Raw genomic sequence first — 13,941 nt, forward strand, 5'->3', positions numbered from 1 at the left:
TCTGCTCGGCCCTCCCCGGGTTTGCTGCTGGTTCTTCCCGGGTTGGCTACTATCCCTTCCACCTCCGTGGAAGGGCAGTTCCCCCTGGCCACATTCCCCACTTCCGCAGGGGAGCGGCACACCGCCGGCCGGCTTTCTCGGGGGCTGCACGGGTGTTCCTTCAGCTAGATGTTCCCCATAGATGTTCCCGGTGCATGCCGTCTCTCTCCTCCTTTATAGTCCTCCTCCGCCAATCCCAACTCGGCTGCCCACACGCCGAGTACGCTGCTCTCCAATCAGGAGCAAGTCCTACAGTTAATTGGTTGAACTGGAGGCAGCTGTGCGGAAGCTGTTTACTTCTCTCCCAGCGCCATATTGTGGGAGAGCAGATGCATAGAATAAGTCCTAATTCGAGTAACTTAGTCTAGTCCGGATTGCTCCCCACAGATCCCCCTTTCTTTTTATTTTTTAGCGTTGATACGCGCCTGTCTTCGGTGTCCCGCGGTACACACTCTGCTCTACTTGCTAGAGTTGCCACAGGCTCTTACAAGTCCTATCAGGCAAACCGAATCCGGGTCCTCTCTTCGCCATGTTGTGAGGAGGTTTTTAGGCGCTGATGCGTGCCTGTGTTCGGTGCCCTGCAGCGCATGCTCTGCTCTGCTAGAACTGCCTGCAGGTGTTTACAAAACCTATCAGGCAAACCGAATCCAAGCCTTCTCATTGCCGTATTGTGGGGGAGACTTATTAGTGTTGGTTTGTGCCTATCTTCGGTGACCTGCAGCTCATACTCTGGTCGAGCTGCTTGCTGGCGCTTACCGCCTTAATTAGGCAGACCGAATCCAAGCCTCCTAATGGTTGTATTGTGGGGAAGCCTTACTGATGTTAATTCGTGCCTGTCTTCGGTGACCTGCGGCGCATAAGCTGCTAGCCGCCCAGGTGCTCATCGTGCTCATCGCCTCACTTAATCAGGCAGGCCGAATCCAAGCTTTCTCATTGCCATGTTGAGGGGAGGCCTTATTTTTCTCTATTTCTCTATCTCCGGGCATTCCTATTTCTCCCATTTTACTTCTGTCTGCCAACATTCCTATTTCTCTCACTTTACTTCTAAACTTCTGTTTCTCTTATCCCCGCAGCTTCCTGGTGCCTCGCCCTGCCGGCAGGCTCCGCCCCGAGGCTCTTTCTCCTCGGCTTTCCCGCCGAGCCGCTTCAGCCCGCGTCTCTCATCTGCGCGGCTTCCCGGCTTTGCGCGGCTTGGCTTCGCGCGCTCCGCGGTCTCCACGCCCTTCGCGTCTGCACCACGGCCTACGCCAGCCCCATTCCCTATCTATTCACGCCCCGTGCTCTCTCTGCACGCGGCGGCTTCCGGGAGTAACACAGCGTAGCTTACGTGTCCGCCACTAGCATTCAATCTAAGTTCCCCGGGCTAGCCTGGCGAATTCAACCCAGCGTACGTCTCCGCCCCACGGTTTGGCTTCCCGTCCTTTGCTCCCCGGGCTAATCAGACGGATCCCAACCAGGCTCACGTTTCAGCTTCTGGTTTCAACTTTTCGCCCCCTATTCCCGGGCTAACTTGAGAATCCCAAAGTGGCTTTCGTGTCCGCCTTGGCCTGCCCCCCGCGGCTTCAATTTCCCTAACACTTTTCTCTACCCGGTATGTTTCCCCAAGCTTTCCTCCAACGATATTCCTCCCTCATTTCTCCTGGCCTCTCCCCACAGTCCGCATCCGAGTCTGTTTGTTCTAGCTTTCACTTTCGCTTTCGACCTTAGAGATTTCTCCCAGCTTCCCCCTGTAGTCCGTATCTGAGTCTATGCCTAGGCTTTCAATAGCTTCTTCCGGCACCCTTTTCGTCCGGCTTTTCCCTAGGCTGTTTGCTAGTCTCTCTCTCCGGTAATTTTCCCATTTCTTCCCATTTCTTCCCTCCTAAGTTTCCTAATCCGTCCTAGGTTTCCTATCCGAGTCAGGTTTCCTATCCGAGTCACGGCACCATTATGTCGCTCCCCCTCTTCGTGGAGGAGCAACACAGGACCCTGCGCTGTTCTTTCTGTCTGCTCGGCCCTCCCCGGGTTTGCTGCTGGTTCTTCCCGGGTTGGCTACTATCCCTTCCACCTCCGTGGAAGGGCAGTTCCCCCTGGCCACATTCCCCACTTCCGCAGGGGAGCGGCACACCGCCGGCCGGCTTTCTCGGGGGCTGCACGGGTGTTCCTTCAGCTAGATGTTCCCCATAGATGTTCCCGGTGCATGCCGTCTCTCTCCTCCTTTATAGTCCTCCTCCGCCAATCCCAACTCGGCTGCCCACACGCCGAGTACGCTGCTCTCCAATCAGGAGCAAGTCCTACAGTTAATTGGTTGAACTGGAGGCAGCTGTGCGGAAGCTGTTTACTTCTCTCCCAGCGCCATATTGTGGGAGAGCAGATGCATAGAATAAGTCCTAATTCGAGTAACTTAGTCTAGTCCGGATTGCTCCCCACAAGCTTCTTTCAATTTCTCCAGTGTGCTGTGCTTCCCTTTGTCATAAAGCTTCAGTATATATATACACGTTATCCCGTCTGCCTAAAACACTTTCTCCTACCTCTTTGCTTTTTTCTTTTTTTTAAGATTTTTAAGATTTATTTACTGAAGAGGTAGAGTTTCACAGAGAGAGAGAGAGAGAGAGAGAGACAGAAGGGTCTTCCATCTGCTGGTTCACTCCCCAAATGGCCACAACAGCTGGAGCCAAGCCAAACCAAAGCCAGGAGCCAGGAGCTTTTTCCAGGTCTCCCTCTCAGGGGCCTAAATACTTGGGCCATCTGCTACTGCTTTCCCAGGCCATAACAGAGAGCTGGATCAGAAGAGGGGCAGCCAGGACACAAACTGGGGCATATGTGAGATGCTGGCATCGCAGGCAGAGGCTTAGCCTACTATGCCACAGCACTGGCCCCCTCTTTGCCTTTCTAACTCGCATTCTTTTTCAGTCTTCTGCCCAACCCTCCTGACCAGGACAATCCCACTGTTACCGCAAGGTACAGTGTACCTCTCCTTCATAGCATTTAGAACAATTCTAACTTTATATTAGTTGTATCATCTTGAGGTAATGTGATAGTAAATATGATACATTAATATGTTAGCTTATCACTTGATTTACAAATGCTTTTATATACTTAATTTCATTTTATCTGTGAGGTAAACAGAACAAATATTATTTTTAATTCTGTTTTTTTTGTTGATTGGTTTTCAGATGAAAGCCCATATAAAAATCTTTTTTTTTAACTTTTATTTAGTAAATATAAATTTCCAAAATACAGTTTATGGATTACAATAACTTCCCTCCCACTCGCACCCCTCCCATCTCCTGCTCCCTCTCCCATTCCATTCACATCAAGATTCATTTTCAATTATCTTTATATACAGAAGATCGATTTAGTCTATATTAAGTAAAGATTTCATCAGTTTGTACCCACAAAAATCTTTATTATGCCTTGTACTTTACTACTGTGTTTTTCCTGTGAATATATTAAATAAAAAACAGCACAAAGTAAGTGAGAGCCACAAAGCAAATGGCATATGGACCCAAAGGAAAGAGAAATCACTTCATATAAGTGATCACAATCAATCTCTTATAAAAAAAAAGTGCTGTTTGAGTTGCTTTGAAAATTAATAGACTTCTCATAGACAAGTAGGTGAAAGTCTCCCAAGGTAGTAGCAAAGACACAGTCACAGAAAGGCATGGGATTATTTGAAGAATGACAGCTGAATATGTTTTTGATGGATTTGTGCTTATTATGGGTGCTAGAAAAGAGAGTCTAGAATTAGATTATGCAGGACCTCGAATATGGAATTAATTTTGCTGGCGGTAGGAAATAGCTAACATTTCTAAGTTGGGAAATAATCTAAGTATATTCAAAGCCTTTCAGCCAGAGACACTAGGAAAGCACCTTTATTTCAGGAAAGTTGGATTTATTTATTATAGCAAATGAGAGTGCATCAACAGAACAAGGGATCATCGCAGAGAGTTGAGAGGAGCTTATTATAGAATTTCAGCTTTTTCTGACTGATTCTCTCTGTAGAGTTTAGGGAAAGCAGAGTTCAATTTTAGAAAGTGTGCTCTCATAAAGTGAAGTGGGATATTTTTATACATTTTATTTGGGAGTGGGAAGATTTAAAAACTAGCACTCATCTGTGTTAGCCAGAAGAGGGGGATATTTCTTTATTTTTGTGGCTCTTGAGTATTGTCCCTAGTTTCAGAAATAACTGCATGGTAGTCTTGTCTCTGCTACTATTATCACAGAGCGGCCTTGTCTGAGCATTATTTATATCCTCAAAAAAATATTTGTTTATATTCAACTGGGAACACTGGTTTAGCTAACTTCCAACTGCCAGGGACTTTTTTGTTACTTTTATCAGCACCCAATACTTTGATCTGCTCAGCCCTCAAAGTAACCAGACTATTGCCTTGTAAGCTCAGCAGTCTCATGCATTTACTCCAGGCTACCACACAAATATTATTCATTGTCTAGAAGTGCTGTGACTTGAGAAGGCTGATTGAAGAATGGCACTGCAAATTGAGCAAAAAAGGCTTGGTCATTTACTCCAACATTTCTTGTTCACAGAAAATCTATGCTCCAGCAAAAATAAGCTGATTTTGGTTCCTATAATCTTTGGTTTGCTGCCTTTTTTTTTTTTTTTTTTTTTTTTTTTGGACAGGCAGAGTGGACAGTGATAGAGAGAGAGAGACAGAGAGAGAAAGGTCTTCCTTTACCGTTGGTTCACCCTCCAATGGCCGCCGCGGCCGGCGCACCGCGCTGATCCGAAGCCAGGAGCCAGTTGCTTCTCCTAGTCTCCCATTCGGGTGCAGGGCCCAAGGACCTGGGCCATCCTCCACTGCACTCCCTGGCCACAGCAGAGAGCTGGACTGGAAGAGGGGCAACCGGGACAGAATCCGGCGCCCCAACCAGGACTAGAACCTGGTGTGCCGGTGCCGCAGGCGGAGGATTAGCCTATTGAGCTGCGGCGCCAGCCTGGTTTGCTGCCTTTGAGTATTAATGTCCTCTACCTGAAATATCTTCTTCTGATTCCTCCTTAAATCCAGAGCCTACCTGTCCTTCTGGACCAATTCAAATCTCTCCTTTCTTTATTGTTTCTACCAAGAGCTAAAACAAATATATAAAAACAAAAAAAAACTATTTAAAATATAATAAAAGAAATATATATTTGAGTGTATTAATTTTAGCTGAGGATAGTCAAGCTGGGAGAAATCTTTCTGTGATTTCATGAGCAAATTTCTTATTTCCCTAAAGCATGTATTTCTAATATCTATTAAATATGTTTGATGTCCTATTTACTAACTGTTGTCAGTTGTGTCATCAAAGTATCATGAAATTTGCTTCTTTCAGGGTTCTCGGGCTTAAGTATAAAACAAAGAAAGGTTTTAAAACTCCACTCTTGTCCTTACCCCATTCAGGGCAGAAGTTATTAATATTCTTTGTATTTAGCTCTATTTAAACCAGAGAGGTTGAGAGAAGTTTATAGGAGGCTAGATTTTTCTTACAAAAAGCTGGGGATGGGGCTAATAGTGAGACAGGGGCTGTTACCAGAAATATCTTTCAAAAATTACATGGGCTGAGGCCGGCACTGTGGCATAGCAGGTAAAGTCCACAGCCTGCAGTGCCGGCATCCCATATGGGTGCCGGTTCAAGTCCTGGCTGCACCACTTCTGATTCAGCTCTCTGCTATGGCCTAGGAAAACAGTAGAAGATGGCCCAAGTCTTTGGGCCCCTGCATCCATGTGATAGACTAGGAAGAAGCTTCAAGTTCCTGGCTTCAGATTAGCCCAGCTCTGGCCGTGGCAGTCATTTAGGGAATGAACCAGCAGATAGAAGACCCCTCTGTCTGTCTGTCTGTCTGTCTCTCTCTGCCTCAGTAACTCCGCCTCTAAATAAATACATCTTTTAAAAAAATTACATGGGCTAACAGTTGAGGAAGTATGAACATCATAATCTTTTTGTACTAAAAAGAGACTGGAAAAAATTATATTAAATTTATAATAATAAAGTAATAAATGAGTTTGTTTTTCTTAATTTAGGAATGACTACTTGCAAAAAACCTGGGAACCGAGAATGTAATCATCCTTGTAAAAATAAACAAACATGTGGACATGACTGCTGTGAGTTTCATTAAACAAGTTTATTTCAGGCATTAGAAACTGAAGGATCTTTCATGAATACTAATGACATCCTAATTATCTATGCATGATACTTATATCGTGCAACTTATAGCTGTCAAAGAATTTTTCTTTTTTGGACAGCATTTTAAAAAATAAATATTAGATTTGAAAATTTGAAGAAATTTGGCTTTATATGAACAGTACCTGAATTTCAACCTGAAGAATCTAAAATTTCTTTTCATAGGTAAAACTGGAGTTGCACAGAAATCAGAAATTAGAGACTCACCAATTTCTTCATATTTATCTGATTTAAGAAACAGGAATGCCTGTTCATCTCTTCCTCCAGTTAAACGACTCAAGGTTAATTTTGATAACATTTATTCCTGTGTTCTGTATTTAGTTATATATCAATATTATTTGTTCTGGATACCAATTAGGTAGATACCTAATGTATACTTTGGAACTAATTACTTGTGGGATTGACTACGAAAATTACCATTATTTTATTTAAATTTTTTTTGACAGGCTGAATGAACAGTGAGAGAGACAGAGAGAAAGGTCTTCCTTTTGCCGTTGGTTCACCCTCCAATGGCTGCCGTGGCTGCTGCGGCCGGTGCATCGCGCTGATGCGAAGCCAGGAGCCAGGTGCTTCTCCTGGTCTCCCATGCAGGTGCAGGGCTCAAGGATTTGGGCCATCCTCCACTGCACTCCCTGGCCACAGCAGAGAGCTGGACTGGAAGAGGGGCAACCGGGACAGAATCTGGCGCCCCAACCGGGACTAGAACCTGGTGTGTTGGCGCCACAAGGCGGAGGATTAGCCTATTGAGCCACGGCGCCGGCTTTGGAAAATTACCATTATTGAAAATCAGTACTTAAATCTGCTTTTGATACATATTTATTCTGCCCATTCCTCATCAGCCCTTTTTTCTCCCCTTATTCCAAGAAGGGAGAAAAGGGGGAAATATTCAGGAACTGAATCTGGGCATTCTTGTCCTTTCCTGACTCCATCTGGCTTGGACTGGGCTGGAAAGTCTGAAGCTGATTTTGATTCCTTTTTTTTTTTTTTTTTTTTTTTTGACAGGTAGAGTTAGAGAGAGAGAGATAGAGAGAGAGAGGTCTTCCTTCCGTTGGTTCACTCCCCAAATGGCCAGGAGCCAGGTGCTTCTTCCTGGTCTCCCGTGCGGGTGCAGGAGCCCAAACACTTGGTCCATCCTCCACTGCCCTCCCAGGCACAGCAGAGAGCTGGACTGGAAGAGGAGCAACCGGAACTAGAACCTGGCGCCTATATGGGATGCCAGCACTGCAGGCGGAGGATTAACCAAGTGAGCCACGGCGCCGGCCCCTGATTTTGATTCTTGCACCTATTTTTATACTGAACAAGTGATGAAGGAATGAGGGTTTTACTGCTTGGTAGGCTAAGTCAAAGGCAGACTTATCTTAAACCTGTCATCATAACCCAGAAAATCCCTTTTCTAAGAATTTTTAAAATTAATTTATTTATTTGAAAGTCAGAGTTACACAGAGAGAGGAGAGGCAGAGTGTGTTGTGGGGGATCTTCCATCCAATGGTTCACTCCCCAATTGGCCGCAATGGCCGGAGCTGTGCCGATCCAAAGCCAGGAGTCAGGAGCTTTTTCCGGGCCTCCCACACGGGTGCAGGACCCCAAGGACTTGGGCCATCCTCTACTGCTTTCCCAGGCCACAGCAGGGAGCTGAATCGGAAGTGGAGCAGCCGGGCCTCGAACCGGAGCCCATTTGGGATGCTGATGCTTCAGGCCAGGACGTTAACCTGCTGTGCCAAAGCACCAGCCCTCTAAGACTTTTTTAAGAGTGAAAATTCTGAGTCATAAAGCTAAAACAAGGGAATGTTGGGAAACAGAGAGAGGCATGAGGTTTGAAATGGTCATCACCTTCTGAATGTTTTAGTAGCATAAGTTTCTTTTTCTACTTTCTTTCCTTCTTTTCTTCCTTCCCTGCCTCTTTACTTCTTCCTTTCCTTTCTGCTTCTCTTCCCCCTCTCCTTCCCTCTTTCCTTTTTTCCCCCTATTATTCCTTCTTTCCATATTCAGTGAGCACCAAGAATATGTCAGGGTGCTAAAATATAGTGATGAGTAAGAGTTTTATTTCTAATCCTCGTAGAATAAATAAATTTTTTATTTTTTTATTTTTATTTTTTTTTTGACAGAGTGGACAGTGAGAGAGAGAGACAGAGAGAAAGGTCTTCCTTTGCCGTTGGTTCACCCTCCAATGGCCGCCGCGGCCGGCGCGCTGTGGCTGGCGCGCTGCGGCCGGCGCACCGGGCTGATCCAAAGCCAGGAGCCAGGTGCTTCTCCTGGTCTCCCATGCGGGTGCAGGGCCCAAGGACTTGGGCCATCCTCCACTGCACTCCCAGGCCACAGCAGAGAGCTGTCCTGGAAGAGGGGCAACCAGGACAGAATCCGGTGCCCCGACCGGGACTAGAACCTGGTGTGCCGGCGCCGCAAGGCAGAGGATTAGCCTATTGAGCCGTGGCGCCGGCCCAGAATAAATAATTGAATTAAGAATACAAAAAAGTAAACAGGCCTTTTCAATATAGTGTGATATATGAGTCTGTGACAGAAATATAAGATACTTGAGTTCAGATAGAAAGTGTACTCAATTCAAATTTAGTGGGCTAAGGAAGGATTCCTAATTGAGAATTGAGAACTGCACGATAAGTCAAATATGGAAGGGTAGAGTATCAAAATGGTGATGGGAAAAGGTAGAAAAATATTCCAGACATAAACAATATACAGAGTTTCTGGGACAGGAGACAGATAAAGATCTTTAAAGGAACTGAAATAATACATTATGTTTTGAGTTCAATTATAAGTAGAAAAGTATAGACAGACAAAGCTGAAGAGGTAAGTAGGAGCTAGATCATGCAGACCCTTTTGCTATTTCAGGGATTTATACTTTATCCTGAAAGTATTGGGAAGTCACTGAAGGGCTTTAATCAGTGAATGATCAGAATTGTGTTTCATAAAGTTCACTCTGGCTGCGGTGTAGAGAAGGGATTAGGGGATGATAGAATAGAAACACAGGGACTCATTAGGTGATTTTTTTGCAATAATCTGAGCAAAATGATGGCCTAGAATAGGAGAGCCAGTAGCAAGGGAAAGAAGTGGCTGGGTTTAAAATATTTTTCAGGGTAGACTCAACTACCTTGGTCCCTCATTGATTGTGAGGAGTGACATTAAAGGTGTAGTCAAATTGATGCCCAGCTTTCTGGCTTGAGGAATGGGAAGAAAAGTTGGACTTTACTAGGTTAGTAACTCTAGAGAAAAAGCAAATTTGGGGAAGCAGACTTAGGATAAATTCAGTTCCATAAATTCTGAATTTAGAGACTTGCAAATGTCTACGTAAAGATATCCTGTAGACAGTTGGATATAACTGTGAAAATCAGTAGAGCAGCTGAGCTAGAAATACAGTTTTGAGAGTCATTCACATGAAGAGAAGTCCTGGGAGTACACAGATTTTTCATTGAGAGTATATAGAATGTAAAAAGAAGAAGGCCTAGTAAAGAAGCATGAAGAATGCCTACATTTAAGAAAGAGATTGATTGGAGAACTCCCCTCAGTTTCTCCTAATTCATTGATTTCTGAACTTTATAAACTAGCAGGGATTTTGTTCTTGGTATGTTTGGTCTTCATATGAAATTGATAGTTGAACTTGTATTTTTTTCATTAATAGATTCAGATGAATAAACCTCAAAGCGTGAGCCTTACAGAGTTTGGTTTTACTCCAAAACCTTCCCTACCCAGTATATCAAGGTACAAATATAATGTTAATGTCTAAGATAAAATATTCATCTTGAAGTCTTTGTTCTATCAGATACCTGCTTTTCAGGGAAACGTGGTCACTATTTATACGCAGAAAATCACAGTAATCATTTATTTCTGTAATGAAGCAATGATACTAGAATTTCATGATCTTTCATACCTAAGATTTATTTAGAACTGTACGGTTATAGAATACATTAACATTCATTGAATCATCTACAGGTAGCCCTCATCAAATCATCTCTTTCCTAGGAAACCTATCTTGTACGCAACTCCCTTAGGTTCTCTCTTCTTTCTAAGCTAAGTGACAGTAGTATATTTACTATACTTTAAAAAGGGAAATCTTGTTAGCGTACAAAGTCTAACCTTTCTATTAAGATGCTCATTCTATATTAAAAACACCTCAGATTTATAAAATATGGTATAATTTAAAAATCACACCTTTGTTGACAACTAGCTCATAAAATAAAGTATTTTCATCTCATTTTACAGATGAGAAAGCTGAAGCTCATATTCCATATTAGTAAGCAGAAGGTCCTAGACAGTAACTGAGCATTCCTTTCCTGTGTCATGATGCCTAGAAGACTACAGTATATGAATAATTTCCCATCCTGACAAGGGCATTCTATAGGAAGAGAGGACATCTAATATTTTGTAACAACCATTACAGAGTGGGAACTAAGCACTCAGAATACCTGATACCAGCATGACTTCTAGAGATCTCAGCTTTTCTTATCTAATTAAAAACATTAGCATTAGATTTTTAAAGACTATACACAGATAGCAGATATCTACTGGGAGCATGTAAGGAGACTGAGTATTGGTCACTTCCCAAGCTTGGTACAGTTTATCATGGAAGCATTGAGTGGAGAAGCCACATTTTAAAAAATTTATATGAATAAGCTAGATTTGTTTTCTTATTTCCTTTTAACATGTTTATTATTTTATTTATCTTTATAAAGGTTGGAATATTCAAATATACCTGAATTGCCTCTAATGGAACAATGGGATCAGCATAAAATCTGTGGAAAAATCCAGCAAGAGCCATCAGAATATCAAGACAAAGGTAAGGTAAATTATCATTGCTATTGACTTGAGAGGGAATATGACTTATCATTACTTCAGGTTGACAGGTAAGGTTTTTGAAAAACCAACATCTGAAATTATTATGATTATTAACAACATTTTTCTCTAGGATTAGTGAACCAGTTTCAAACTCTTGATTTTGTTATTTCAGATGGTATTGTCTTATAGATTTTACAGTGGGGTAAGGAGAAGTTTCACTATGTTCCTAAATATATATATATATATATATATATATATGAAATACATGAAACTTGTATAATTTAAATAAAATTTAAAAATAAAAAACTTCTATATAGTGTTAGCTATTTTAATGAAAGATAATATGAGAAAAAACTAAGAAAAATAAGGAATCCTTGGTCCAACAGAGTGTAAAAATGCTGAATTATTACTTACATATGTCCTTAGAATTATTTTAAATTATTTATAGAATTAGTATATGTGGGGAGCAAACCGGACTAGACTGTTACTGGAATTAAGACTTATTCTATGCATCTGCTCTCCCACAATATGGCGCTGGGAGAGAAGTAAACAGCTTCCGCACAGCTGCCTCCAGTTCAACCAATTAACTGTAGGACTTGCTCCTGATTGGAGAGCAGCGTACTCAGCTGAGTTGGGATTGGCGGAGGAGGACTATAAAGGAGGAGAGAGACGGCATGCACCAGGAACATCTATGGGGAACATCTAAAGGGAACCCGTGCAGCCCCCGAGAAAGCTGGCCGGCGGTGTGCCGCTCCCCTGCGGAAGTGGGGAATGCGGCCAGGGGGAACTGCCCTTCCACGGAGGTGGAAGGGATAGTAGCCAACCCGGGAAGAACCAGCAGCAAACCCGGGGAGGGCCGAGCAGACGAAAGAACAGCGCAGGGTCCTGTGTCGTTCCTCCACGAAGAGGGGGAGCGACAGTATAATTGTACAAAATAGCTGTGTGACCTTCAGCAAATTATTCAGCTTCTTTGGACCTTAGTCTTACCTTCAAAGTGAATAGATTGAAATTGGTGACCTTTAGTATCTCTCCAATGCTTAAACCTATGATTGTTAAGATTTCTATAATGAGACTGTAACGTAGGTTTGGGGATATAGTTGATGTGCAATCTTGATTTGCTTTTTGTTTGTACCTGTCACATGAGACTATTAATTCTTTAACACTGTGCCTGGTCATTCATTACTCTAGATCCTGTCATTAGTAGCATAATTCCCTGAATCATGCTATTAATAGCCAGTCTTTTTTAGTGTGTGAGAAATAATCCTGGCCAGTGAGCTGTCTGCTCAAATGGCTCTACATAAATGCAAATGAAATAGTAAGCTTAGGGTTTTCTGAAAGTAATTTTCTGTGTTTGCCATTGGCTTCTTCTATTGCCGCTCTTTTCTTCATGCTGTCATTTATCTTCATTTAGTCATAATTTACAATCTAAAGAGGGCAAGGGCTGGAGTAGCTATCACCTCTTGTGACACCATGGCAGCCATTGGGCCCCATATGAGATTAATGAAAACCTCCTAATCTCACCTAAAGAATTTGAGAATTTATCCAATTTGTTCAAAGCCTGAATGTCATTAAAATATGGATATGTGTTATAAAATTGTAAAACCTTTTATTTTTATCTGCCTTCAACTTCTTATTCCCTCCTTATACTACTGCTCTATTCCCTGCCTTTCTTTATGACAGTTTATCTTTCCATTTGCTTACTTTTTATAGTGTATGGGTATTTACATAATTTTCCTTTTATTTCTTTCTCTTTTTTAAAATATTTATTTATTCGAAAGGCACAGTTACATAGAGAGAGGAGAGGTGGGGGGGGGGTGTCTTCCATCCAATGGTTCACTCCCCAATTGGCTGCAACCGCCGGAGCTGCACTGATTGGAAGCCAAGAGCCTGGAGCTTCTTCTGGGTTTCCCATGTGGGTATAGGGGCCCAAGGACTTGGGCCATCTTCTACTGCTTTCTCAGGTCCTAGCAGAGAGCTGGATCGGAAGTGGGGCAGCCGGGTCTCGAACCGGTATGGGATGCTGGCGCTTCAGGCCAAGGCGTTAACCCACTGAACCACAGTGCCAGCCCCATCCTTTTATTTCTTTCTAATCCACTATCCCAAATACAACTTATATTTTGATACAGAAAGGTACCATATTGGTATTTTAACTCTCCAATTAATAATAGTATTCTGTTTTACTGAGTGGGCCACATTTTTTTTTTTTAAATGGAACCATATAAAATGGTAGTTAAGCTCACAGGATCTGAAAATTATCTGTCTGTGTCCAAGTCCTTGCTCTGCCATTTAGTAGAACATTTCATAGTATATTTAACTACTTTTCTTAGTTCCCTTATCTGGCTATATTTTGGAGATTTTAGGATTAAATAAATTGTAAAGGTCTTAAAATTTTATCTAGTATTATTAATAGAAGTAATTGAGTATATTTATTATATTTTCCATGCATTAGTCATTGTTGGTAAAACATACTTTAAATTCATTCAAAAGCTGCTTTTGTAAGTGTCTTGAGAAAACATGGCATTTTTTATCATCTGTATTCTAATTTTGAAAAAAGAAGAAGAAAAATGTCAAAATTATATGTGGAAGCATACTGAATCATAAAATTTAAATTGAAAGGGACTTTTGTGCAATTTCTCATTTTATAGTGAAAGAAGTCAAGACTGATAGATTAAATGACTTGCCCAGAATCACATATCTAATTAATAGCAGGACCAGAAATAGTTTCCATATCTCTTGATTCCTAGTCCAGTGCCATTTTTATAAAACAGAATTGACTTTTAGTTATCAGAGGAGAACTGAAAATCAAGCCAATAATATATGAACTCTTTCAATTTTTCACCTTTTCTCACATACCAACCATATACTTCTCTGTCTCTGAACCCATCCATAGCCCTCTATTTGTTTTGAAAGAAGAAATTGCCTTTTCTTCTATTTGAAGTTTGTTTCTCCCACTATATT

The 13,941-nt window shown here is 42.2% G+C and overlaps 1 protein-coding gene across 24 annotated transcripts in view; it reads left to right on the plus strand.

The window, feature by feature from the left end:
- HFM1 (helicase for meiosis 1) overlaps positions 1-13,941 on the plus strand; it is a 117,935-nt gene that overhangs the window by 89,988 nt on the left and 14,006 nt on the right. For 19 of the 24 annotated variants that reach the window (XR_016237193.1, XR_016237194.1, XR_016237195.1 and 16 more), the window contains 4 exons: positions 6,039-6,119; positions 6,364-6,479; positions 9,830-9,909; positions 10,881-10,984. Coding sequence is in view for 16 of the 24 variants with exons in the window: in XM_051857508.3 (XP_051713468.3) it covers positions 6,039-6,119; positions 6,364-6,479; positions 9,830-9,909; positions 10,881-10,984 (381 nt within the window). In the remaining 8 variants the exon portion in view is untranslated. Of the gene's footprint in view, positions 1-6,038; positions 6,120-6,363; positions 6,480-9,829; positions 9,910-10,880; positions 10,985-13,941 lie in introns of those variants that run through there. The other 5 variants (XR_016237190.1, XR_016237191.1, XR_016237196.1 and 2 more) reach the window with 3 other exon arrangements.

Source organism: Oryctolagus cuniculus, chromosome 7 (assembly GCF_051225735.1).
Source record: "Oryctolagus cuniculus isolate XC-2025 breed Fujian yellow rabbit chromosome 7, ASM5122573v1, whole genome shotgun sequence".
In the NCBI taxonomy this organism is placed as follows: domain Eukaryota; kingdom Metazoa; phylum Chordata; class Mammalia; order Lagomorpha; family Leporidae; genus Oryctolagus; species Oryctolagus cuniculus.